The sequence below is a fragment of the Aedes albopictus genome, chromosome 3 (assembly GCF_035046485.1).
Source record: "Aedes albopictus strain Foshan chromosome 3, AalbF5, whole genome shotgun sequence".
NCBI lineage: Eukaryota > Metazoa > Arthropoda > Insecta > Diptera > Culicidae > Aedes > Aedes albopictus.
Window position 1 is genome coordinate 321,075,608 of NC_085138.1, and position 27,907 is coordinate 321,103,514.

Here is a 27,907-nt window from a genome sequence, read left to right on the forward strand (position 1 = left end):
TAGTGACAGTTGATCACTATTCGGATTATTTCGAGTTGGACCTATTAAGGGATTTGACGCCATCTTCTGTCATTGCAGCCTGCAAAAGAAACTTCGCCTGCCATGGTACCCCTCAGTTGATTATTACGGACAACGCTACTAACTTTGTGAACGAGGACATGATTCAGTTCGCAAGGTTGTGGGGATTCCAACACTCAACGTCTTCACCACATCATCAACAGTCGAATGGCAAAGCCGAAGCCGCTGTAAAAATTGCAAAACAACTGATCCGTAAGGCGAACGAGTCTAAACAGGATCTCTGGTATGCACTGCAGATTTGGAGGAACACGCCTAATAACATCGGATATAGCCCATCATCTCGATTATTTTCCCGAAGTACTCGTTGCGGAATACCTACACCAGCAACACATCTTTTGCAGAAAGTCGTCGAAGGAGTTCCCGAAGCAATCGCGAAGAATCGACAGAAGATCAAATACAACTATGACAAGCGCTCCAGAACATTGCCTGCTTTGGACATCGGATCTCCAGTTTATGTTCAAGCAAGACCCCAATCATCGACAGTTTGGTCTCCAGGATACATTAGTAACAAACTAAGTGATAGATCGTATATAGTTAGCGTGGATGGAAGCAGTTATCGCCGAGACGCGGTAAACATAAAACCTCGCAAGGAACCCGCAGCAGCTTTAATTTCACATGGAACCAAGGCTCAACCTTCGATTGGAACAGGAAGCAACCAAACTGCGCTGAATGTGGATGTGCCCCAACAAACAACAGCGGATACGGCGGTACCAGCTCGTGAAACAGTACAGAACGACAGCCTTGATGAGGACAACAAAGCGTGTGAGGATCCGAATACCAGACCGTCAGTGAGCAACAAGTTGCCTTCACCGAAAATTCGTGATCGTCCTAAAAGAGAAATCAAATTACCAGCTAAGTTTAAAGATTTCATTGTTTCTTAAATCATTTTTATGAGAGGGAAGATGTTGTAATAATTGAATTTAACCCAGAGTGTCTTACCCCTCTAACATCATTTTGATCATTTCCAATTGAACGTGTAGAGTCAGAGTTTGCCGTCGACGCGGATATGAACGGACGCATTAAAGATTTGGTTAAAGTTATTTATTCTAATTACAGTTTGTTATCCGAATCCTCTACTGTCTGTACCAAGTATAACAGTGCATAAACAAACCAATTAGTCGAAACACCACCCCAAAATAACGCTCCGTTACTGGAAAACTGTAGCGGCGACATCAACCAATGTATGCTGAAACCGGTGTGCATATTTTGTGGTGGGTCAATTTTGTTTGCCTGTGCGTCGTATTTGGCGCAAGATCATCAATATGTATGTTTGTAACGCATTACGTGTAACGCGTAACGCACTATGTGTTACGTGTAGACTTGCATAAACAACTAGCACTAACTAGCAGACCAAACGAAAATTTATAAAAATATGTCATATAATATGGATTGTTTATTAAAACTTAGATTTAAACATTAAGAGCCGATGCACACGGGCGGCGCGTCCACGCAGCGTGCACGCAAGTGCGTCCTGAGTTACACACAATCAAATGGGAGGATGCATGCACACGAGAACGCAACGCTACCGCACCGCAACCGCGCCGCACTGTGTGCGTCACGCAATGTCAACGCATGCCCCACAGGAACGCTGCGACGACGCGCGTTGATTCACGCTGCGTGCACGCGCCGCCCGTGTGCATCGGCTCTATAAAGGAACGAATTGACCTCGGCTTTTTTTCTGCACCGGTGTTTCAGCAACGATTTATCTTTGGTTTCAGCGTGGTCAATATGGAGTGAAAACTGTAGGCAACCACAGTGGTACTTCAACTTTGACGCTTTCTGTGGCCCAAACCGCTGGATGAAAGCATTTCAAATGTTGACCACAACATTTCCTATATTTACTGACGCTGCAATGAAATTTTTATGAAGCTTCTTAAATTTTTCACTGGAAAATACGGATTTTTGAAAAAGGTATGTCAAAAAATGGATTTTTTCATATAAGTTTGTTATAACTCATAATATATAATTTATATCAATTTGAAATTTTGTCCATACATTATCAATACATTGATGATAAATTGCTAAAATTTTCAGCCAAAAATATTGATGATTGTCAAAGTTGCAGCAGATTGAACATGACGGATTTTGCAAGAAAAATTCAGCTCGGCTTTTTTTTTGCTACTGAGTGTATTTGGCGCATGATCGTCAATAGAGGCATTTTAAAATCTTCCCCTGTGTTATAGGGATAGGGATTTTTCAAAACATCATCGCTTTTCTTCTTCTTCATGCAAAATCAAATCACCAATAGAAAAGGGAAACCGATGTGCCTTCCTCAAATGCTTCGCGAGAAATCATTCGTCTGATTCTGCTAGCTAAGTGACATTTCATACGTCTGATTCAGACGACAGACGAGGCTGGTTGTCATATTTTGACAGCTCTGTCAAAGCGTGAGAATGAGCGAGCGAGCACGCAATTTTCGCCCGGTTCGAGCGGAGAGAGAACCGCCGATCCCCAATCAGTCCGTCTCGTTTCACCCCGTGTGCGTAGACGAACGCGATCAGTCGAGAGAGCACACCCGGAGCCATCAGCGAACGGGCGCGGGCGAAGTTTTATTTCTCGGCATTCGCGTATTCGTTTTCGTTCGTCGTAGCAGTGATGGCGGCGTAGCGCAGTAACAAGAATCGAGAGTGTGTTCGGAAAAGACTAATCAGGGATTCCGTGGCTTGGACTCTGTGCGCGAAAAAAAGTGAACCCGAAAGAACGAAGCGGCCTGCGGCAAGTGCTGATTGGATTCGGGGGACATTTCCGACGCGATTGGCACCGGAAGCAATTCCGCGGACGGGTGGAGAAAAGCTAGAAAGAAATTTTTTCTCTGGGCAGACGGTCGTCCGTCCCGTCTCTAGCCTAGTTGGTAGGGAACTACGCACACACACATTTACGTGGTGGCTAGGTTTGTTGGCGGAGGAGCGCTGGGGGAGAGGCGAGAAAAGAAGACTACGAAGAAAAGCGGGGCTGCTGCAATTTTTGTTGTACCCCCATTTTTGCGTTTTCCACTTTTATTCCGGACGGAACGGGGCCCCATTTTCGGGTGGCAAGACCTGGTGGACATCGCGGGAGTGGTCTACTAGTGGATTTGGTCAGCAATCGGGAAAGGTGTCCTCTTCCCAAGTGGCCCTCTCCTGTGTGTCGAGGGGCTGCCGTAAGGAGAAAAGAGAACCTGGGGGCCAGCAGAAGCAGCAGAAAAAGAAACGGGAACCTTTTCCGAGAGTGTGTGTGCATTAAATGGTAATGCATGCCAGGAAACCGCAGCGTTTACTAAATGATGGGTAAAATCCGATTCTTTTTTCCAACATATTTTATCTTCCGGGACATTCCGGAAGATTTCCTCCGACACAAAAGTCGAAAAAGGCAGGGGAAGGCAAATTTGACACTCCAACACGAAAAAAAAAATGAAACGGGGCGAAAGCAGCTTTGCCTTCATTTTTCTCTTTCTCTGCGGCTCTGCTGTCATGGTTGGTGAAATTTGCCTTCGCCTGCCTTTGATTGCACTTTAATTTAACTATCAGCACCGACTGGCGACTAATTCTTGTTTTTATTCCATTTCCGTGTTTCTTCCTTTGCCACAGGTACCACCAATCCCATCAGTATCAGGTAATTATCGGAATTCGCACAATTATAAACACATCCCTTTCCCCTCTCCCGTCCCTCGGCTCCAAAAGATCCGGGGTCAAATCAATCGATTTTTTCTGCTGCGACTCTCTTGTGCTATATTTTCCTAAACGTCGCACCACAAATTGATCAGAATCTCGATATTTTGCCTTTCCCGGATGTAAATTTCTTCCGGAAAATGCATTTAGTAATTGTAATTTCGACATTTTCACCTTAGCCTTCTCTACGGAAGAGGAGGAGGAGGTAATCAATCAATTTGGACTTTCCAAACATTCTCGCCATCATATCATTTGGTGGCTGAGGCCACTGTTGGAAAATGTAATGCAACTTGCCCTATTTTCCCCTTCCCCTCGCCATTAATCACGACGATCTTGTTTCTTGCTGCTTTTCGGATCGCTAAGCTTTCGTTCCGTTCTTCCGTTCTCCACTGCCCCAGCGCGAGGAGTGTAAATAAAAGAAACCAATAATTACAGTTAGAAGCAGCATCACTACAAGTGCATTTATGGTGCAGAATTATAATTTACTGCAAATTTGTTATCAAATCAGAGGAAGGGAATGGAGGAATAGTGTTTTAGCTGCTTGGGAAAAGTTGAAATCCATTTGGGAGTGTAACCTTTTAGTCAATTATTTTACGATTTTATTCATTGCCAAGCAAGTAGTTTATCCTATCATTCCAACAAAAACAGATTTGCGTTGGGTGTCTACTACCTGGTAAACTGGAAAACTTCTGGAAACTTCATTTAACATTAAACAAAATCCTGAAATACTCAGGATTATCTTGAATATTCGGGGAAATTTTACTACGCTACAAAAATAAAACAGAGGGTACTTAGTATGGATAAGAAGTAGTGAACTTTACTACTTGTAGATCTACACAAAATAAGAGTCAATCCCTATGGAGCTGAATTGTTAGTATGAATAAACAAGATTTCGAGTATGTAATGTTTTCGTCTTTCGAACACGAGCTTTTACAAACATGTATGTAGATAGTAAGAACAAAGTATCAAAACAAATATTTTTCTCGTGATGCTGCAGGTTCTTTACCGGTAGCTTTAAATTCCATGACTTAACTCTATGTAGTCGGTCTATCTCTGATAAAATAAAGAAAAAATTGGCATGTTTCTGAAGAAATATCAATGTCAGACCACAAACACATCATCTTCGAATGGGAAGGGGGTCTAACGATAGAAAAAACGTTTAAAGACCCTAAGAAAACTGATTGGGAATCCTACTCAGCTATCCTACAATCCGAAGAGTACATCATAGAAAGTCATATCAAGTCCATTACACAATTGGAAGATGCGTCCAAATCCATTAAAAACAAAACCCTTAATGCCTACCAAGAGAGCTGTCCAACTAAATCAATTAGTTCGAGTAGAGACGTTCCATGGTGGAATAAAACTCTTGAGAAGCTTAGGAAAACTGCGCGTAGGGAATTCAATCGTGCCAAGCGAACCGGCGATTGGAGCCTATACAGAAAGGCCCTGACGAACATACAACAAGGAAATAAGGTCAGCCAAACGGAAATCGTGGATTCTAATGTGTGAAAGCATAGAGAATACACCCGTAGTGGCCAGACTCCAAAAAACTCTTTCAAAAGACCACTTCAATGGTGTGGGTAGCCTCCGAAAGACGGATGGTTCGCTCACTGTAGAGCCTAGCGATACACTGAGTGAATTGTTAAAGATCCACTTCCCTGATTCAATGAGTCGAGCATCGGCGACCAAGGCACTGGAATTGCTGTCTCAGGTCCACAAGAGATCCAATCATGGGTTTCTGGATCTAAAAAAGACGCAATAAAGGTTGCAAAGGAAGCTTTCACTCGGGCCAGGGTTGAGAGGGCTGTGAGATCCTTCGAGCCATTTAAATCTCCTGGTATGGATGGAATATTCCCAGCGTTGATCCGAAAAGAGGAGAAAACACTGGTTCCACCCTTGGTTTTGGTTGAGATTTTTAGGGCGAGTCTGATTTTGGGACATATACCCAACGATTGGCGTCAAATCCGGGCTGTCTTCATTCCGAAGGCAGGAAAGAAAGATAAAACCAACCCCAAAGCATTCAGGCCGATAAGTTTATCCTCTGTAATGCTCAAAATTATAGAAAAGGTACTGTGCGAGTACATAAATCACAAATTTATGAAAGCAATGCCATTGTCAAAAAACCAATTCGCTTATCAAAGTGGAAAATCTACGATCTCGGCACTACATACGGTAGTTCAAAAGATCGAAAAAACACTTAATGCAAAAGAAATTGCTCTTAGCATTTCTTGATATTGAGGGCGCATTCGATAACGCTTCTTATTCGTCTATAGGGTCAGCAATGTTGAGGAGAAAATTCGACCCATGCATTGTTACCTGGGTACATGCTATGCTAGCTAATCGAAAAATCTCCTCTGAGCTTAGCGGTTCATACATTACTGTTAAAGCAACAAGGGGGTGTCCGCAAGGCGGAGTGCTTTCTCCTTTGTTGTGGTCACTGGTGGTGGATGAAGCTTCTAGACAGCTTAGAGAGAAGAGGCTTCGAAGTGATTGGAAATGCTGATGACGTTGTCATTATTGTACGAGGCAAATTCGAAAGTGTTATCGTGGAAAGATTGCAATCTGCCCTAAATCACACTTTTTCCTGGTGTCAAAAGGAACAACTAGGCATAAATCCTACAAAAACTTCCATTATCCCTTTCACCAAACGGAGGAAGGTCCAACTGAAACCCCTTTTCTTGAATCATACACAACTAGTTTATTCAAGCGAAGTAAAATATCTAGGTGTCATACTCGACTGCTCGAAACACTGCTGTCGGGAGACCTTACGGGTCACCTCAGCATATTAAATGAGTTTGCCATAAATCCCGCAATAGGAATTTGTAGTGACTGGATGGAAACGGTAGTCAATTATGACTTACCTAGACCCAGCGTTCCAACAGGCTCTATAAATTTCTTTACAGATGGTTCGAAAATGAATAATCTGACAGGCTCCGGAATCTATGGCCCTAGAACAAAAATCTCAGTGGCCCACAGTATTTCAGGCGGGAATATATGCAATATTAGAATGCGTGTTATTATGCCTGAGGAGAAAGTATAGGTTTGCAAAAATATGTATTTCTCTGACAGCCAAGCGGCACTTAGGTCGCTTAATAACTACACTTGTAACTCAAAGCTAGTGTGGGAATGCATTCTGGCTTTGAAAAACTTATCCATACACAATCGAGTCTACCTATATTGGATCCCAGGACATACGGGTCTAGAGGGAAACGAGATTGCTGATGAGCTAGCCAGGAATGGATCTAATGAAAGGTTTATTGGCCCTGAGCCCTTCTGCGGGATCTCAGACTGCTTTGTAAAATGGAACTGAACAAATATATGGTCAGTCAAATCACATCAAACTGGAATGCACTTCCCCATACAAGCCAATCCAAAAGGCTCGTAACGATAAACCCCAAGAAAACCCATCAACTATTAGGTCTCAACAAAAGGGATCTCAACATCTACACCGGTCTAATAACTGGACACTGCCCCTGCAGATACCATTTACAAAAGATCGGAGCAATCCAAACCTCAAATTGCCGCTTCTGTGACGAGGAGAGGGAAACATCGGAACACATCCTCTGCTATTGCAGTGCACTCACTCAACGTAGGTTCAAAGTTCTCAGCAAGCCCTTTTTAGGGCCTGCTGACATATGGATCTTATCTCCCAAGGACGTGGTTGGCTTCATAAAGCTAGTCTCGCCAGAATGGGGGATTCACATACTGTAACTCAGGATCTCTATTCATCAATAATAGATGGTCTTGAGTTCAGTCGATACCAAGGTATCTCAGTGACAAATATGTTACTGAGATAACTTGCGTACTTCACAGCAAAAGGGTATATCACAATAGTGATCTTCACCCGACAAACGAGAGAAGAAATTCCATGAAGACGTTAAAAATTAAAAAGCAACTTAAAACAAGAAGGTATCTGGACAATCGTGGTCGTGGAACACAAAGAAAGCTCCCCTAGATCTAGCAGATATTTCCGACATCCGACGATACCGATAATATGCTGCAAATTCCACGACGTAGACGTGGATGAACCTGGAAGTTGAATTCCATATAAAAAATCCGCTACAAGGATTTTTGTAGAAATTTCGTATGATTTTTTTTTTCAGGAACTTCCAGAAATACCTGCTGGAACTCCTCCCAGGGTATCATAGATATACTACCGGTTTCTTTTCAGTATCTTTTCCTGAATTCCGACCGATTTCTCCTGGAGCAGAATTATTTCTAGGATTTCAATTAGAGATCTTACAAGAATTTTCTGCAGGAGTTCTTCGCGAGATTTCTTCCAAAGTTTTCTTGTAATATCTTCAAGCAAATTTCTTTCTTCTAGAGTTCCTTTCTGGCTTTTTACAGGTGTTTCAGCTGGAATATTTCTTGAAGATTTTTGCGGGGTTTATTTCTAAGTTTTACCTTCTCTAGGAGTTTCTCCTGGAACTTCTCTTCGAAGATTTCTTCCAGTGTTTGTGGAAGTGTCTTCTGGGATTTTAACAGATATTTCTCATTGAATTCTTCCCGTGATTTCTTTCAGAGCTAAGCTGTTCCTCGTAGTTGTATCCAGAGTTGCACTCTATCACTGTCAATGGTAAGCAAATCGCTGATTTTGATAGGCCGACTGCAATCCAAATCAGCGTGCGCTCTATTGAGTCACCGTCACTTTCCTTGTTCCATCAGAACTGGACTGACTGTGATGGTGTGTGAAAATCACTGATAGGCCATCTTTAAAATTCGTTTAAAAATCCAAATGAAGATTTACCAAGTTGATGTTTTAATAATAATAATAATGATGTGGTACAAAATAACAAGTTTTGCATGTTGGCCACAAAAAAGTTCGTTTTTCGGCGAAAACCACTAAAATATCACATAAGTTGCAATGATTGTGATCTAGAGTGCGGTTCAATATCAAGCCGTTGCCTGTCATTGTCGTTTTGATATTGAACGGTCAGGAGTGATAGTGACGATGCGATGGTGCAATATCAGTAGTCACCTGACAAGACTGATATTGTGCAACTCTGATTAAAATGTCTGCAGGATCTGAACATCTGCAGTAGCTCTTGTTGTAAGTTATAAAACAACAACTAAGAAGTTTTTCTTTTAATGAAGTTCTAGAAAGAATTTCTGTCGTACATCCTAGTGGTAATTTTGGCGTCAATTTTAAAAGACCTGTTGGTTGTTTTTCTGAATAGATTTTATTTAAATTATTGGGGTACATATTCGTGGAGTGAAGTATTCCTTAACAGAATTTGACTTAACAGAACACAATGGGCATATCAAAAGTTATTTTCAGCTCAGAGTATCCGTTTCTGCGTGTGACAGAGTATTTTTCCATAGTCGTCTCGAGTTGCTGAAGGTGACTCAATTCCGTATCTAATAGTAAACTAAGTTTTATAAATAAGTCTTATTTTTTTTCTATTTTTCAACTCCTGAAAAAAAAACTTGTTTGTCCAAAAAGAAACCAATGCTGAAACATTTTGTTTGACTCTATCGAATTTTTATTAGTGTCAAATATGTAGATTGTTTGATCTTTGATTCATTTATTGTCAAAAATTTGACTCTGTGTACTTGAGGCCTTGGGAAATTTTATTTTATCTTTTGAGTAGACACCCTGAAGGCTCATTTTCAATATTGAGTCAACACCCTGCTGGAACTTCTTTAGAAACACCTCTTAATCCCTCCCGGGGTTTCTCGCAAGATTCCTTTCGTATTTTCCATGCCACTTTTCTTGGTATTTATTTTTTGAATTACTTCCGGAGATTTTTCCGGATGCCTACTGGCATTTTACCGAAATTCGAATTCTTTCCTGGATTCTTCCTTGAGAATCTTTCGAGATTTCTGTATATTTGCCGATTTCTGCTAAAGCCTTTCACGGGGATCCTATAAAAAATCCGGAGGTTTTTTCGGTATTGCTCCCAGAGTTTTACCCAAAAAAATCGCGGGGTTTCTTTCATCATTGTTTCCGAGATCTCCACAAAAGTTTTTCTCAAGATATATTGCAGGTGTTCTCACAAAATTTCCCCTAAAGTTCATCTCGGGATTCCTCTTGCAGAATTTTTGCGAATCTTTCCAGTATTTCTCATGAAGCTTCTCCAGCAGATCTTTCTGCGGTTTCTTCCAGAATTGTTGCAGGAGTCATTAATGGGATTTCTACTAGAGCTCCTGCAAGGATTTCCTAAGAAGTTTTCCACGAATTTCCTGCGGAAGATCGTGCCGGGATTTCACCCCAAGTTTGTCCTGCAATTTGTTCGGGAAATTTAAATGAGCTTTCTTAAAAGTTTCACCCTGGATTTCTACAAAAGTTTTATCTGGAATACCTCTTAAAAGTTCTTACGGGATTTTTTTAAATCGTCATTTATAATTTCTCTCCGAGTTTGTCCCGGTACTTCTTTTAAAAGATTCCTTCCAGCATTGGTCCTGGGATGCCTCTCGAAGTTTTTTTTCTGAATTTATCCTAGACTATGTCGTAAGTTTTTTTAGTGTCTTTTGGGATTTCCCATGAAGTTCTTTCAAAGCATTTTCTAGGCTTTTCCTTGTATTATTCCCAGAGATTTTCTCCAAATCCTTAACGAAAATCGTTACAAAATTCTGATAGCTTATTTTTAGGATTTCTTTAATAGTTGCTCCGGGAGTTCTGGCAGAGATTTTTCTAGGAGTTTTTTTTCGGAATGTCGCTTAGGAACTTATTAAATTCCTTGTTAGAAATTCCTGGAGAAATATCGGGAGGAATCCTGGTGAAATCGTACGATAAACCCCTTAGAAATCTATCGGAAAAACTCGAGAAGTAGTTTGGAATAAATCTCTTTGGAACGATCTCAGGAAGAAATCTAGCGAGAAACTCGAAAAAATCTCTAAAAAAATGTAACGGGTGGTACCCCTGCAGAGACCCCATGAAAAACTACTGCAGAAATTCCGAGAGAAACTGTGGCAAAAATCTCAAGATCCATTCTCAGATGTTTCGAAAGAACACCAAAAAATCTCTTAGGAAATTATGCATCGGAATAGCCAAAATAAGCAATGAACACAAGTTTTACTCAAACTTGTTGAAATACTATCGTAATTTCCAGTTTCCATTGGATTTTCATCGAAATCACAACATAACTACATCACCAGCACATATACCGGACCAAGTGGACTTGTTTTAAAACTGTGTTAGCAATTTAACGGTCAGGTCAGATGGTCTGTGGAATCATGGATTGGACTTTCTGAATGTTTTTAAGGAGTTTAGCAAAAAAAAATCACATGTTAGAATTCAGCCATGTATTTGGTGGGATGTCTACGAGTAGACACCTTGTTTGACAATATCTATCAAAGGTAGAATATATTCTTTTTATGTAGGGGTAGTCGGGGTAATTTGGCCAATGGGGCACTTTGAGCACCACTGGAAAATCACCTAAAATCTAGTATGTTTTGAAAATCCACCTAGGAGCTCCAATACTGGCCTGATATTGAAGAGATTGAAACATTAAAACGAAGTAATTTGGTCTCATAGTAAATTAGAAAAATTAAATTTAAAATTGTTGGCCAAATTACCCCGACGAGGGCTGAACAAAAACATCTCATAAGACTTCTCTTGTTTTAATACCTTAAATAACTTTCAAATTAGTTTGTTTTCTGTACACTTTAAGTTGATACTGTATGATTCAACATCAAGCGAAACATATTAAGTTTGTATTGCATTAGGCGATATAAATTCTTAATTGAAAATAGGGTGCTCATATTACCCCGACGGTTAAAAATCGACCCAAAAACAACACTTTTTTCAAAAATCATTTTTTGGCATTTAAACACGATTAGACTATGATATTTTGATGCAACTAGTACAGTACTATCAGAAACATTCTGACCATACGATGTACGAGAGATTAAACGTTGTTTTCTGCATCTTCAATCGACTTTTGCTTAAGGTGGCCAAATTACCCCGATTTACCCTACGCGGTTCAGGACGAGATGGCTGGTGTGCTTCTCTAGTGCAATTAATCCATAACGCGCACATGAAGCAGCAGAGAGCCTAGCATACCATAGTGCTGCCAGATTTTCCATGGTCGCAACAATTCTAGATTCAGAAATAGTATTTGTTTAGGTCGTGCTCGATTATCCGAAGATTTGAAAAATCACTTCCGGATAATCGAGCTATTTGTTTTTGTCTCTGTTTCCTTTGAATTATTTTTTTTCTGTTAAGAAAGATCAAGAAATCGTTCTAAAGATTCCTCCAGGTACTCCATCAATGGATTACTCTTGCAATTCTATCTACAGATTTCTCCAGAAACACCTTCTGATGGAATCTCACAACGAACTCCTTTAGAATTATCATCTGCAGGATTCCTGAAGGAATCCTTGATTGTATCCCAATAGGAAGTCTTGGAGGATTCCCACAAAAGAATATCTTAGAAGGTTCTTAGCAAGAACTCAAGTAGATTGCAAAAAAGGAACATCTAAAGAACGCCCAAATTGAATTCCTTGATTTAGTAGAAAATCCTAGAGAAGTTTTTAAGATGATTAAGAAGCTCTGGGAGAAATCCAAGCTCAAATTAATGGATGAATTCAGAATCTTCTGAAGCAGTCCTAAAAGAATCATAGAAGAAACTATAAAAAATGGTCAGAGTAAATGCAGAGACGTATTGATAGCATAACGACTGAAACTGTAGAACACCTCCCGATGGGGCTGCCCACTCCGAGAAATCCACAGGTGTGATTATTCCTAGGCTTTGAAGACAATCTAGTTCAGCATCAACCAACGGTACGGAATGAAACGGAACGGGTCGTTTTGGGCAGAAAACTGGCTTACTTCCGGGCTTGAGATGAAGCTGTACCTTAGTGCGGTTGCACAGTCCATGGGTCTCGTTGAAAACTTCTTTATGCTTGAGTTTCAGCTGCTGAATCTCTCGATCGATTTCACGTTTGGAAGGCATCACCCAAGTAACATTGATAGCTGAATAACAGCTTATTCAGCCAAAATTTTGAAAATTAAGCTTGAGAGCGGTTTACTCAGCCATTGTACAGCAACAATGTTTGTTGGGCACGATCTGATTGCAAATGGAATCAAACGGAATTGACCAGAAGTTGAACAAGCCAATCCATTCAATGCCCATCAGATTCAGATCACGTAAGGATGTGACGAAACATCTGCCTCGCTTCGTTTCTCCTTTGATGGATACTTCACATTCGAACTCACCAACTAGGGATAGTGGATCACCCGAGGCGTTTGAGGCTTGGCTTGATGATGAATTGATCGCCGGCTTGCCGAGTTGCATCCAAACAGTTTCTGAAACAATGGAGATATCTCTGGCCAAATCGAGTTGAAGAGGGACCGGTACTCCGTTGATCGCCACGGTAACGAACTTCCGCTTGTTTTCCCGGTGTTCAACATGGTTGACAACGAACACGCCTTTGGCTTCAACACTGGATTTCCCCTCTTTCCTTCTTCATGCATAGTTGATGGTGAATGAGTGGTCTTAGCTGGATTTGCTGATTTCTTGGAGCAGGAACAGTATCCTTCCTTATGGTCGACACGGTTGCAGTCTTTGCAGAGGAGGTTGTTGAAAGCGCATTCCTTCACAAAGTTCATTGGCCGCAGTGCCAACAATTTGTCTTCGGCTTCTTACTTTCTGGCTTCGAAAATTGTCCTGAGATGCTGTTACCCTTTCTGCCCCTGATGGCGTGAATCGCTGACTTCGATTGTTTACCGGATTTTTTTTGCAGTGATGAACCTAAGATATTTTTTTATTGTCAAGTCCACACGCTAATACCACGCCATTTTTTACCCTTCTTACACCCATAAGAAGGGTATAAATACCGCTTGGAAAACCGACTTTCGATCCGAGGCCCGCAGGGCCGAGTCACATATACCAATCAACTCAGCTCGACGAATTGAGCAAATGTCTGTATGTGCGTGTGTGTGTATGTGTGTGTGTGTGTATGTATGTTACAAAAAAATGTCACGGTTCTCAGCCATCTGTTGACCGATTTGAGTTCTCTTGGAAGCAAATGAAAGCTACTACATCCTAGTAGAACGCTATTGAATTTTATTTTGATTGGACGTTCGGTTACCGAGATATCTTTCAAAGAGTGCTAGGGAGTAGTACAACTTAATTATTTTAGATATTTTTGACAAAGTGTATCACCATAAATTTCTCAGCCGTCTATCAACCGATTTGGATTCTTAAGGCCCCAAACGAAAGCTACTACATCCTAGTAGAACGCTATTGATTTTTTTTTTTGATTGGACGTTCGGTTACCGAGATATCTTTCAAAGAGTGCTAGGGAGTAGTACAACTTAATTATTTTAGATATTTTTGACAAAGTGTATCACCATAAATTTCTCAGCCGTCTATCAACCGATTCGGGTTCTTAAGGCCCGAAACGAAAGCTACTGCACCCTAGAAGAACGCTTTTGAATTTCATTCCGATTGAACATTTTGTAACCGAGATATCTTTCGGGGAGTACTTTGGAGTAATACAACTTAACTTTTTAAGAGGTCTTTGACAAAATGCTTCATAATAAATGAATCAGCCGTGTGCAATCGATTTGAGTTCTCTCAGCATCAAATGAAAGCTACAGCATCCAAATAGTATGCTATTAAATTTCATGCCGTTTGGACATTTTGTTTCCGAGATATCTTTCCACGAGTACTAAGGAGTAATGAAATTTACGCTTTTGAGAGATTTTTGATAAAATGTATCATAATACATTTCTCAGACGTTTGTCAACAGATTTTTTATGATCATATTTGGTTTCTCAAGGAGCTCTGCATGAAAATGCAATTGCATCAAATACATAAAAGCTACTATCTCTTTGTAATATTTGAGCTTAAAACCCGATTTAATACACCTATGGTGAACAGAACCCTTCTTACACTTATTAAAAATATTGTTGTATTATGCGTATTAAGCAAATTTATTTTGTGTGAATGACCAAAAGTTCTAGAAAATATTGTGGATTTGACATCTAGTGCATTGGTTCCCAAAATAGCATCAGACCATGGACTTACCAGAAATGCCAGACACCTCCTAGCATCTTATATGGAATGTTAAAAAAAATTGCTTTCATATTCTGGAATATTGTATCTTTTGTTAACTACCAAATAATCCTGAATCGATTAACAAATGGATAAGAAAATCAGCGAGATGCACTTTGTCTAATATCTCTTAATCAGTCGAATAAATTAGCTCCGAAGTACTTGGTATTCATGGTTATGGTGTAAAAAGGACAAAAATGATATATCTACTAAGTTAATCAGTTTTGGCATTAACTAGTTATTTTGGCTGTCCGTTTCTTGCATTTTTCCCTCAATATATAAATTCAAAGCTTTCATTTACAACAATATGTATAGTTTTCATAAAATTCATGTGTATTTGTAATTTGTTAATTATAATTTTGTTGAAAACAATAACCTGCTAGAATACACTTTGTATGAGATCAGCATAATTTATTGAAAAATAATTTCCCATAGACTGGTCAAAAACTAATGCAAGATTACAAGTGAATATAATAATAAAAACCCGATTTAATCCACCTATGGTGAACAGAACCCTTCTTACACCTATTAAAATTATTGTTGTATTATTTGTATTTAACATAAAAGCTTTCATTTAACATATTGTTAGTTTTCATAAAATTGCTGTGAATTTGTAATTTGTTATTCATAATTTTGTTGAAAGCAATAACCTGCTAGTAAACACTTTGTTCAGAATCAGCATTATTTATGGAAAAATAATATCCCATAGACTGGTCAAAAACTAATGCAAGATAACAAGTGAATATAATAATAATAAAGAACTTATTGAAATACTCTTCGTAAGATATCTTAATAATCAAATGTCAAATCGAAATAAAATTTCAGGGCCTTATACAAGGATACTGTAGCTTTCATTTGGTGCTTAGAGAACCCAAATCGGTTGACAGACGGCTGAGATATTTATGATGGTACTCTTGGTCAAAAATCTCAAAAAGTTAACCTGTATTACTCCCAAGTACTCCTTGAAAGATATCTCGGTAACCAAATGTCCAATCCAAATGAAATTGTGTAGGGTTCTACTAGAATGTTGTAGCTTTCATTTGGTGCCAGGATAACTGAAATCGGTTGACAGACGGCTAAGATATTTATTATGATACACTTGGGATAAAATTCTCAAAAGGTTTAGTTGTATAAATCCTAAGTACTCTTCGAAAGATATCTCTGTAACAAAATGTCCAATCGAAATAATATTTCTGGGCGATCTGCTAGGATGCTGTATCTTGCATTTGGTGCCAAGAGAACCCAAATCGATTGACAAACGGCCGAAATATTCATTATGATACACTTGGTCAAAAATCTTGAAAGTTTAGATGTATGACTCATAAGTACTCTTCGAGAGATATCTCGGTAACCAAACGTCCAATCGAAAAAAAATTCAATAGCGTTCTACTAGGATGTAGTAGCTTTCATTTGCTTCCAAGAGAACTCAAATCGGTTGACAGACGGCTGAGAAACGTGCGTGACTTTTTTTTGTAACGCACATACACACACACACATACACACATACACACACACACACATACAGACATTTGCTCAGTTCGTCGAGCTGAGTTCATTGGTATATGAGACTCGGCCCTCCGGGCCTCGGATCGAAAGTCGGTTTTTCGAGCGATATTTATACCCTTCTTATGGGTGTAAGAAGGGTAAAAAGAATTTATTGAAATACTCTTCATAAGATATCTCAGTAATCAAATGTCGAATCGAAATAAAATTTCAGGGCCTTATACAAGGATATTGTAGCTTTCATTTGGTGCTTAGAGAACCCAAATCGGTTGACAGATGGCTGAGATATTTATTATGGTACCCTTGGTCCAAAATCTCTCAAAAAGTTAACCTGTATTACTCCCAAGTACTCTTTGAAAGATATCTCGGTAATCAAATGTCCAATCCTAATGAAATTGTGTAGGGTTCTACTAGAATGTTGTAGCTTTCATTTGGTGCCAGGATAACCGAAATCGGTTGACAGACGGCTAAGATATTTATTATTATACAATTGGTCAAAAATCTCAAAAAGTTTAGTTGTATAAATCCTAAGTACTCTTCGAAAGATATCTCTGTAACCAAATGTTCAATCGAAATAAAATTTCTGGGTGATCTACTAGGATGCTGTAGCTTTCATTTGGTGCCAAGAGAACTTAAATCGATTGACTAACGGCCGAAATATTTATTATGATACACTTGGTCAAAAATCTTAAAAAGTTTAGAAATATGACTCTTAAGTACTCTTCGAGAGATATCTCGGTAACCAAACGTCCAATCGAAAAAAAATTCAATAGCGTTCTACTAGGATGTAGTAGCTTTCATTTGCTTCTAAGAGAACTCAAATCGGTTGAAAGACGGCTGAGAAACGTGCGTGACTTTTTTTTGTAACGCACACACACACATACACACATACACACACACACATACACACACACATACAGACATTTGCTCAGTTCGTCGAGCTGAGTTCATTGGTATATGAGACTCGGCCCTCCGGGCCTCGGATCGAAAGTCGGTTTTTCGAGCGATATTTATACCCTTCTTATGGGTGTAAGAAGGGTAAAAAGAATTTATTGAAATACTCTTCATAAGATATCTCAGTAATCAAATGTCGAATCGAAATAAAATTTCAGAGCCTTATACAAGGATATTGTAGCTTTCATTTGGTGCTTAGAGAACCCAAATCGGTTGACAGATGGCTGAGATATTTATTATGGTACCCTTGGTCCAAAATCTCTCAAAAAGTTAACCTGTATTACTCCCAAGTACTCTTTGAAAGATATCTCGGTAATCAAATGTCCAATCCTAATGAAATTGTGTAGGGTTCTACTAGAATGTTGTAGCTTTCATTTGGTGCCAGGATAACCGAAATCGGTTGACAGACGGCTAAGACCGTTCGCAATGCTGTTTTATTTTGTATGGCGAGTTTTAAAATTTTTAAAACTCGCCATACAAAATAAAACAGCATTGCGAACGGCCTAAGATATTTATTATTATACAATTGGTCAAAAATCTCAAAAAGTTTAGTTGTATAAATCCTAAGTACTCTTCGAAAGATATCTCTGTAACCAAATGTTCAATCGAAATAAAATTTCTGGGTGATCTACTAGGATGCTGTAGCTTTCATTTGGTGCCAAGAGAACTTAAATCGATTGACTAACGGCCGAAATGTTTATTATGATACACTTGGTCAAAAATCTTAAAAAGTTTAGAAATATGACTCTTAAGTACTCTTCGAGAGATATCTCGGTAACCAAACGTCCAATCGAAAAAAAAATCAATAGCGTTCTACTAGGATGTAGTAGCTTTCATTTGCTTCTAAGAGAACTCAAATCGGTTGAAAGACGGCTGAGAAACGTGCGTGACTTTTTTTTGTAACGCACATACACACACACACACACACATACACACACACACACATACAGACATTTGCTCAGTTCGTCGAGCTGAGTTCATTGGTATATGAGACTCGGCCCTCCGGGCCTCGGATCGAAAATCGGTTTTTCGAGCGATATTTATACCCTTCTTATGGGTGTAAGAAGGGTAATAAACAGTAGCAAAAATATCACGGAATGTATGTAGGAAAAGCCTTTTTACCCTTCTTACACCCATAAGAAGGGTATAAATACCGCTTGGAAAACCGACTTTCGATCCGAGGCCCGCAGGGCCGAGTCACATATACCAATCAACTCAGCTCGATGAATTGAGCAAATGTCTGTATGTGCGTGTGTGTGTATGTGTGTGTGTATGTATGTTACAAAAAAATGTCACTCACGGTTCTCAGCCATCTGTTGACCGATTTGAGTTCTCTTGGAAGCAAATGAAAGCTTCTACATCCTAGTAGAACGCTATTGAATTTTATTTTGATTGGACGTTCGGTTACCGAGATATCTTTCAAAGAGTGCTAGGGAGTAGTACAACTTAATTATTTTAGATATTTTTGACAAAGTGTATCACCATAAATTTCTCAGCCGTCTATCAACCGATTTGGGTTCTTAAGGCCCCAAACGAAAGCTACTGCACCCTAGAAGAACGCTTTTGAATTTCATTCCGATTGGACATTTTGTAACCGAGATATCTTTCGGGGAGTACTTTGGAGTAATACAACTTAACTTTTTAAGAGGTCTTTGACAAAATGCTTCATAATAAATGAATCAGCCGTGTGCAATCGATTTGAGTTCTCTCAGCATCAAATGAAAGCTACAGCATCCAAATAGTATGCTATTAAATTTCATGCCGTTTGGACATTTTGTTTCCGAGATATCTTTCCACGAGTACTAAGGAGTAATGAAATTTACGCTTTTGAGAGATTTTTGATAAAATGTATCATAATACATTTCACAGACGTTTGTCAACAGATTTTTTATGATCATATTTGGTTTCTCAAGGAGCTCTGCATGAAAATGCAATTGCATCAAATACATAAAAGCTACTATCTCTTTGTAATATTTGAGCTTAATAAACAGTAGCAAAAATATCACGGAATGTATGTAGGAAAAGCCTTTTTTTTATGATCAAATTTGGTTTCTCAAGGAGCTCTGCATGAAAATGCAATTGCATCAAATATATAAAAGCTACTATCTCTTTGTAATATTTGAGCTTAATAAACAGTAGCAAAAATATCACGGAATGTATGTAGGAAAAGCCTTTTTTTTTATGATCAAATTTGGTTTCTCAAGGAGCTCTGCATGAAAATGCAATTGCATCAAATATATAAAAGCTACTATCTCTTTGTAATATTTGAGCTTAATAAACAGTAGCAAAAATATCACGGAATGTATGTAGGAAAAGCCTTTTTTTATGATCAAATTTGGTTTCTCAAGGAGCTCTGCATGAAAATGCAATTGCATCAAATATATAAAAGCTACTATCTCTTTGTAATATTTGAGCTTAATAAACAGTAGCAAAAATATCACGGAATGTATGTAGGAAAAGCCTTTTTTTTATGATCAAATTTGGTTTCTCAAGGAGCTCTGCATGAAAATGCAATTGCATCAAATATATAAAAGCTACTATCTCTTTGTAATATTTGAGCTTAATAAACAGTAGCAAAAATATCACGGAATGTATGTAGGAAAAGCCTTTTTTTATGATCAAATTTGGTTTCTCAAGGAGCTCTGCATGAAAATGCAATTGCATCAAATATATAAAAGCTACTATCTCTTTGTAATATTTGAGCTTAATAAACAGTAGCAAAAATATCACGGAATGTATGTAGGAAAAGCCTTTTTTACCCTTCTTACACCCATAAAAAGGGTATAAATACCGCTTGGAAAACCAACTTTCGATCCGAGGCCCGCAGGGCCGAGTCACATATACCAATCAACTCAGCTCGACGAATTGAGCAAATGTCTGTATGTGCGTGTGTGTGTGTGTGTATGTGTGTGTGTATGTGTGTGTGTGTGTATGTATGTTACAAAAAAATGTCACTCTCGGTTCTCAGCCGTCTGTTGACCGATTTGAGTTCTCTTGGAAGCAAATGAAAGCTACTACATCCTAGTAGAACGCTATTGAATTTTATTTTAATTGAACGTTCGCTTACCGAGATATCTTTCAAAGAGTGCTAGGGAGTAGTACAACTTAATTATTTTAGATATTTTTGACAACGTGTATCATCATAAATTTCTCAGCCGTCTATCAACCGATTTGGGTTCTTAAGGCCCCAAACGAAAGCTATTTCATCCTAGTAGAACGCTATTGAATTTTATTTAGATTGGACGTTCGGTTACCGAGATATCTTTCGAAGAGTACTTTGGAGTAATACAAATTAACTTTTTAAAAGGTCTTTGAAAAATGCTTTATAATAAATTGACCAGCCGTGTGTCAATCGATTCGAGTTCTCTCATCAGCAAATGAAAGGTGCAGCATCCTAGTAATATGCCATTGAATTTCATTCCGTTTGGACATTTTGTTTCCGAGATATCCTTTGAGGAGTACTTAGGAGTAATAAAATTTACGCAATTGAGAGATTTTTGATAACATGTATCATAATAAATTTCTCAGCCGTCTGTTAACCGATTCGGGTTCTCTTAGCATCAAATTAAAGTCACAACATCCCCGTACAATTGTATTGAATTATTTTTTGATTGGACATTTAGTTACCGAGATTGTATAAATGACGCTTCGTTTCGATCTATAACCATATAGAAACAGACGTAACTCTTAGAACAAGTTTCATTGAAAAACATCGTCATCAAAACATAACCGCCCAATGCTAAACGTACTGTGCTTGGCCGGGCAATCACTAGGTGGCAGAAGTGAGCAAACGTCAAACAGAAGCAGAAACGACGCCAGAACAGCGAGTGATCAATCGACCAATTACCGAAAATTTGAATCAACCGTTAAAAAGGTGATCGATGGGAAGCGAGCGGTGTGTGACGTCTGTTTCTCTGTGCCATAACCATGGGTCCCAAGTACTTTGGATCTAATTTAGTCAACTGATAAAGAATATTTGACAAAGTGTATCTCGATGATTTGCTTACCCATGTATTAATAGATTGGCAGTTAACAAGAGCTACAATATTCCAGAATATGTAAGCTATTGTTTAAACATTCCACACAAGACTCTAGGATATTCTGGCTGGCATTTCTGGTAGTTGAGCAAATGGTCGATGATTCTATTATGGAAAGCAATCAACTTGATGCCAAATCTACAATAAAAATTTCTAGAATGACCAAAAAGCACAATCATACATTCAAATAATACAACAATAATTTTAATAAGTGTAAGAAGGGTTCTGTTCACCATAGGTGGATTAATTCAGGTTTTTATGATCAAATTTGGTTTCTCAAGGAGCTCTGCATGAAAATGCAATTGCATCAAATATATAAAAGCTACTATCTCTTTGTAATATTTGAGCTTAATAAACAGTAGCAAAAATATCACGGAATGTATGTAGGAAAAGCCTTTTTTACCCTTCTTACACCCATAAAAAGGGTATAAATACCGCTTGGAAAACCAACTTTCGATTCGATCCGAGGCCCGCAGGGCCGAGTCACATATACCAATCAACTCAGCTCGACGAATTGAGCAAATGTCTGTATGTGCGTGTGTGTGTATGTGTGTGTGTATGTGTGTGTGTGTATGTATGTTACAAAAAAATGTCACTCTCGGTTCTCAGCCGTCTGTTGACCGATTTGAGTTCTCTTGGAAGCAAATGAAAGCTACTACATCCTAGTAGAACGCTATTGAATTTTATTTTAATTGAACGTTCGCTTACCGAGATATCTTTCAAAGAGTGCTAGGGAGTAGTACAACTTAATTATTTTAGATATTTTTGACAACGTGTATCATCATAAATTTATCAGCCGTCTATCAACCGATTTGGGTTCTTAAGGCCCCAAACGAAAGCTATTTCATCCTAGTAGAACGCTATTGAATTTTATTTAGATTGGACGTTCGGTTACCGAGATATCTTTCGAAGAGTACTTTGGAGTAATACAAATTAACTTTTTAAAAGGTCTTTGAAAAATGCTTTATAATTAATTGACCAGCCGTGTGTCAATCGATTCGAGTTCTCTCATCAGCAAATGAAAGGTGCAGCATCCTAGTAATATGCCATTGAATTTCATTCCGTTTGGACATTTTGTTTCCGAGATATCCTTCGAGGAGTACTTAGGAGTAATAAAATTTACGCAATTGAGAGATTTTTGATAACATGTATCATAATAAATTTCTCAGCCGTCTGTTAACCGATTCGGGTTCTCTTAGCATCAAATTAAAGCCACAACATCCCCGTACAATTGTATTGAATTATTTTTTGATTGGACATTTAGTTACCGAGATTGTATAAATGACGCTTCGTTTCGATCTATAACCATATAGAAACAGACGTAACTCTTAGAACAAGTTTCATTGAAAAACATCGTCATCAAAACATAACCGCCCAATGCTAAACGTACTGTGCTTGGCCGGGCAATCACTAGGTGGCAGAAGTGAGCAAACGTCAAACAGAAGCAGAAACGACGCCAGAACAGCGAGTGATCAATCGACCAATTACCGAAAATTTGAATCAACCGTTAAAAAGGTGATCGATGGGAAGCGAGCGGTGTGTGACGTCTGTTTCTCTGTGCCATAACCATGGGTCCCAAGTACTTTGGATCTAATTTAGTCAACTGATAAAGAATATTTGACAAAGTGTATCTCGATGATTTGCTTACCCATGTATTAATAGATTGGCAGTTAACAAGAGCTACAATATTCCAGAATATGTAAGCTATTGTTTAAACATTCCACACAAGACTCTAGGATATTCTGGCTGGCATTTCTGGTAGTTGAGCAAATGGTCGATGATTCTATTATGGAAAGCAATCAACTTGATGCCAAATCTACAATAAAAATTTCTAGAATGACCAAAAAGCACAATCATACATTCAAATAATACAACAATAATTTTAATAAGTGTAAGAAGGGTTCTGTTCACCATAGGTGGATTAATTCAGGTTTTTTCCTATCCAATGGCGTTTGTGTGGTCAGCAAGCACAGTCTGCTTTACCTGTTACTGGTTAGAGATGTCAAGAATAATGGGAAATACGTTCAGAAGAAACGGTAGAAACAGAAATTCGCAATGGTTGTTACACCATTTTTTAAATGTTAATCTATTCTAGATTTACTTGTTTTATTTCCTATTCTATTCCGAGTCGTCATAGAAACTAATATGATTTATCTCTCGTGCCACTCCAATTAATGATTATCCTTCCATTGTAATTTCAGAACTCTAAGTACGCCTCCAAGAGGGACTACGAACGAGAGGCTAGCCGATCTGGCTATGGACGCGATCGGGATAATTCTCCGGCTGGAAGTTCGCTAAACAATGGTACGTTTTAGGCAATAGCTCAATAGCTCAAGCTTATAGTGACAACAGAACTTCATTGTAACGTTTTCTCCATTCCCGTTTCAGGCAATTACAAATCAATTTCGCCAGACATGGACTCACCGCGGGACCGTGATCGCGACAGGAATCGTGATCACGACCGAGACCGGGACCGTGATCGGGGCGGGGATCGGTATCAGTATGGAATGAGCAAACTGCGAGACAAGGACCGTGATCGAGATTATAAAAAGGACAAATATTCCGGTACGTGTCCGAGTGCGGCAAGGCTAGGCTTGCCCCCAAATCCAAGGAGTAAGCATACTGTTTTCATTGCAGATTCGCTTCGATCACCTAAAGAAAAACGAAGTCGCAGCGATCGGGACACGGACCATCGGTCGAATCACGACCGGCGGTTAAAAATTTCCGTATCGGAGAAACGCGGTGGATCGAGTTCAAATTCAGACGATCGCGAGCGCGATCGGGAACGGGAACGCAGTGAGCGCGAACGGGAACGAGAACGCGATCGCGATCGGTTACGGGATCGTGATCGAGATCGTGGAGGAGGTGGAGGTGGTGGCGGCGGAGGAGGTGGTGGTGGTAGCGGAAGCGGAGGGAGTGGCGGTGGCGGAGGTGGCAGCGGTGCAGGTGTGGGTGGTGATCGTGTAAACCGCGTCGGTGACTGGAGTGAACATGTCAGTTCGTCTGGCAAAAAGTATTACTACAACTGTAAAACGGAAGTATCGCAGTGGGAGAAGCCCCGGGAATGGATGGACAAAGAAAGGTAAGCGACATGGTGTGCCCTTGAATGAGAATGTGGAGGATTACCAAATAATCGATAGTTATGGTTTTGACAGGGTCATGCCCAAGGATCAGCACCGAGAGTATCGAGACAAAGATCGCGATCGCGAGAGGGATCGAAACGATCGCGACCGTGAGGATCGGTATTCGTCCTCTGCCGGCAGCCGGTCCACATCGTATGGCAAGCATTCCAGCAGTAAAAGCAGTAACTCGAGGATACGGTGGCCGGCACACGAGTCGCACAGGAGGAGGCATGATGGTAAGTAAATTTCGTCTAAAGCAAAACTGTTACAGCTAAATTTTGCGAAATTCTCGGATTTTTCTCGATCTTACTTATACGAGAAAAAGCGAAGTAATTGGACACTTAATTATTGGTCACATTTAGAAACTAGTAGTCCTGCTTGGCCCTGTTAATGTTTTCTTCAAAACAGTTTCTAATATCTATTTTCCTCTTTTAGAAAATCAAGACATGGACATAAGCCCCGGAGACTCGACGCCAACCTCGGAGGCCAATTATTCTCACTCGAGCACTCCGACCAACCAGCAGGGGCACAGCAACAATGCAGTCAACAACGATGGCAACACTGCCGGAACGGGTCTGATGGCAAACCAATTGCCCCGGTTATTATCGAACCCGATGGCGACCCAAAGTGGCATTGCCATGCCACCGCATTCGCAATCACAGTCCTCACAGTCCAGTAGCTATTCGGCAACGGTGGCTACGTCATCTCCTTCCGTACTGCAACAGCAACAACAACAGCCACCGCACATGGTTGTTGGGTCCAGTGGCGACCTCATGCTAAGCTCGAATACTCCCGGTCCACCAGGTTCGCAACAGCACCACCATCACCACCACCATCTTCAACAGCAGGCGCAACAGCAGCAGCAGCAACAACAACAACAACAGCAGCAGTTAGGCCAGTCACCGCATTCTGCTGCGAATGCTACCGCCGCCAGTGCGAATGTGTCCTCTTCGTCGACGTCGTCGTCGTCGTTAGCCGGGCTGCCAAAAATTCTGTCGCAAATCACCGGCAACAAGACGATAGAACACAACGAACTGAACCCACAGAAGGCGCTGCAAACCATCAACAATGCGCTGATGATGCAGTCGAGGCAACAGCAGCATCAGAACCCCAACGGGTCTGTGTCCGGATCGACGCTAGTGGATGGTGGCAACGCGACGGGAGCGAACAGTTTAAGGTAGGTGGTTTGTAGAATTAGTCAAACTTTCAGTGGCAATGTTGAGTTGGGCAGAGTATATTTTTGGCTGTAAAACTCCATGGATGTTTGTGGTTTTGATAGAGTTTGTACCCAACATCTCGAGCTCCAACACTTGCTGCCAGAGAGATCTACACTCCCGTTCAAAAGTTTGGGGTCACCCGTTCAAAAACATGTCATTTTTTTAGGCCCATATCTCCGCCAATTTGCGTCTGATTTCAAAACCCTAGGTTTCATTCAAAAGATAATAAGTCAAAGAAACTTTGAACATGGGTGGGGCTGGCTCACCGAAACTTCCGGTCCGCTTTAGTGCTTTATGCATCATTGTGGCCAGGTGTTGCTCTAGTTTTTCCAACTGTATTGTAAAGCATTAGCGGTGATCCTTGGCATACTTGTGTAAATTGGGGTAGGTACTCGAAATGTTGATCGATCACCGATTATTGCTGGCAGATGCAGTAAAAAGTTTGTCTTAATACGTATCAATCATCTCTGACAAACGAGAAAAACTGACTTCACTGATTACCTGTCTCTGAGCCAAATTTTGGTATAGAGTCTTCAGTCTCCGATTAATCGCTTCATGTTTGATGGAGGTTTTTAATCCAATGGGTTACATAGCCGCTATCCGAATGAAGAGAGTAATGTTCCGCGTAATATATCACAAATCGAAAGAGGTACGGTACATTACGTGGAGCGGATATACTGAATTGGGTACCAGACCAAGTCCCTGCTGGGTGGCGCTAAATAGGTGAGCCATAGACAATAGAATCGTCAATGTCGTAGGGCATAGTATGTGACTATTGTCGAAACAACACTATTTTTGTTAATTGTCCACTAAGCGCATAACTATGTTAGGGTCAAGATTAGGATGAAATCATTGGTAAAAATAATAACACTTTTTAGTTTGTGTAGTTCGATATTCGCATGGTTAATTATTTTATGAACAATAATTTTATTGACGAATCCGATTTAAAATAATTGAATAGTAATTTTTGTTAAGCCATATTATATTAAAATAATCACTATCATTATCAATGAATGCTATCCGCTCAAGATCTTCGCTACATTGAATTTTGAAGTACTGTAGGCTTCACTTATCAACAAATTAACAACAAACACGCTATAACAGTATCTAGAGAATCGTGGAGGGTGAGAAACCTGAACTAGTAGCAGTATTCATATAGATTAACAATTATACTCTACTATTTTCAATCATTGCAACATTATACTAATATGTGCGGGCCGCCCATTTGCGGAGTTGTGCGGCCAATTATTCTCTTTCCATTCCAGAAACGACCGTTTTGAAGCAAGAAGTGTCCCAATGGCCAACACAAACGGGACTTGTCCGAAACACACAAGATAAGTACAACAATTTTATAATCAGGCGCCCAACTCTTTCTACGACTTTGCTAATAGATAATGCAATATGCATACTTCAATATCAATTATTTGTTTGTTTGCGCGTTTATTTATGACACTGTTGAAGCATTCGTGTCGCCGCGGAATAGTTTACAATTTATCTTATTTACATTTTTCAATTCACTTTAAAGTATCTAACACTGCTTTTACAATTGTGTATGCAAACTTGTATCTTAATTATGTTCATTATTAATAGTAGTCTGATAAAACAAGTCTAGTGATTTTTTTTTACCAAGGAATAGAAAGAGTTGGTGTCATAATCAATACAATACTTGAAACTGGAAACTCCTTATTTCCCCCTATGGGTTATAGGGAGGGGCGGGACATTCGAGCCTACTCATCAGTGGAAAGGACTTGATATGCTAATCGGTTTAGCATAGGGCAGATACAAGTCTACTGGTAGACGTATCGCCCAGCGAAACAACGCAGATTGGCCACGGCTCGGGGGTGCGTTGATTATAACAGAACAGAGAGAAACTTTGAACATGATATAAAAGAAACTTTTACAAAAAAAATTGTATGTAAACTTAACCCAAAGTTGCCAAATTTTCTAAAAAATAAATATAAACTTACGGCACTGTCGCTGGAAATTGGGTCGACCAAATTTTAATATGAGAGCGGTAATATCACCCATTTTCTATTAGCTTTCAACTGCTTTTTACAGAACTTAGCTAAAAAATCTAGAAAAAAAGTTATTAAGTAAATTATTCCTTGATGTCATCGACCAAAAGTTTGGGGTCACCCCTCAATATAATGTATCGGCCAAAAGTTTGGGGTCACTTTCGTAAAACATGGAAAAGTGATTTGGTGATATCTTCGTCATCTATAGTTCAATTTTAATTATTTTTGGCTCATTTCAAAGATAATTAACTAAATTTACGTTTGATGTCTTCAACTTAACGTATTTAACGATTTTTGTATATAAAAATGTTATGTAAAGTTAGCACATTTT

General features: G+C 39.5%; 1 protein-coding gene across 6 annotated transcripts in view; it reads left to right on the forward strand.

Moving 5' to 3' along the window:
• The first annotated feature begins 2,578 nt into the window (after positions 1 to 2,578).
• The window catches only part of LOC109401243 (WW domain-containing adapter protein with coiled-coil homolog), a 49,657-nt gene continuing 24,328 nt past the window's right edge, over positions 2,579 to 27,907 (forward strand). Inside the window, exons 1-7 of one of the 6 annotated variants that reach the window (XM_062842769.1) lie at positions 2,579 to 3,344; positions 3,645 to 3,669; positions 23,424 to 23,526; positions 23,611 to 23,787; positions 23,860 to 24,304; positions 24,378 to 24,580; positions 24,780 to 25,521. In XM_062842769.1, the coding sequence (XP_062698753.1) occupies positions 3,301 to 3,344; positions 3,645 to 3,669; positions 23,424 to 23,526; positions 23,611 to 23,787; positions 23,860 to 24,304; positions 24,378 to 24,580; positions 24,780 to 25,521 (1,739 nt within the window). In that variant the 5' untranslated portion in view covers positions 2,579 to 3,300. Of the gene's footprint in view, positions 3,345 to 3,644; positions 3,670 to 23,423; positions 23,527 to 23,610; positions 23,788 to 23,859; positions 24,305 to 24,362; positions 24,581 to 24,779; positions 25,522 to 27,907 lie in introns of all 6 variants that reach the window. The other 5 variants (XM_062842768.1, XM_062842770.1, XM_019673710.4 and 2 more) reach the window with 5 other exon arrangements.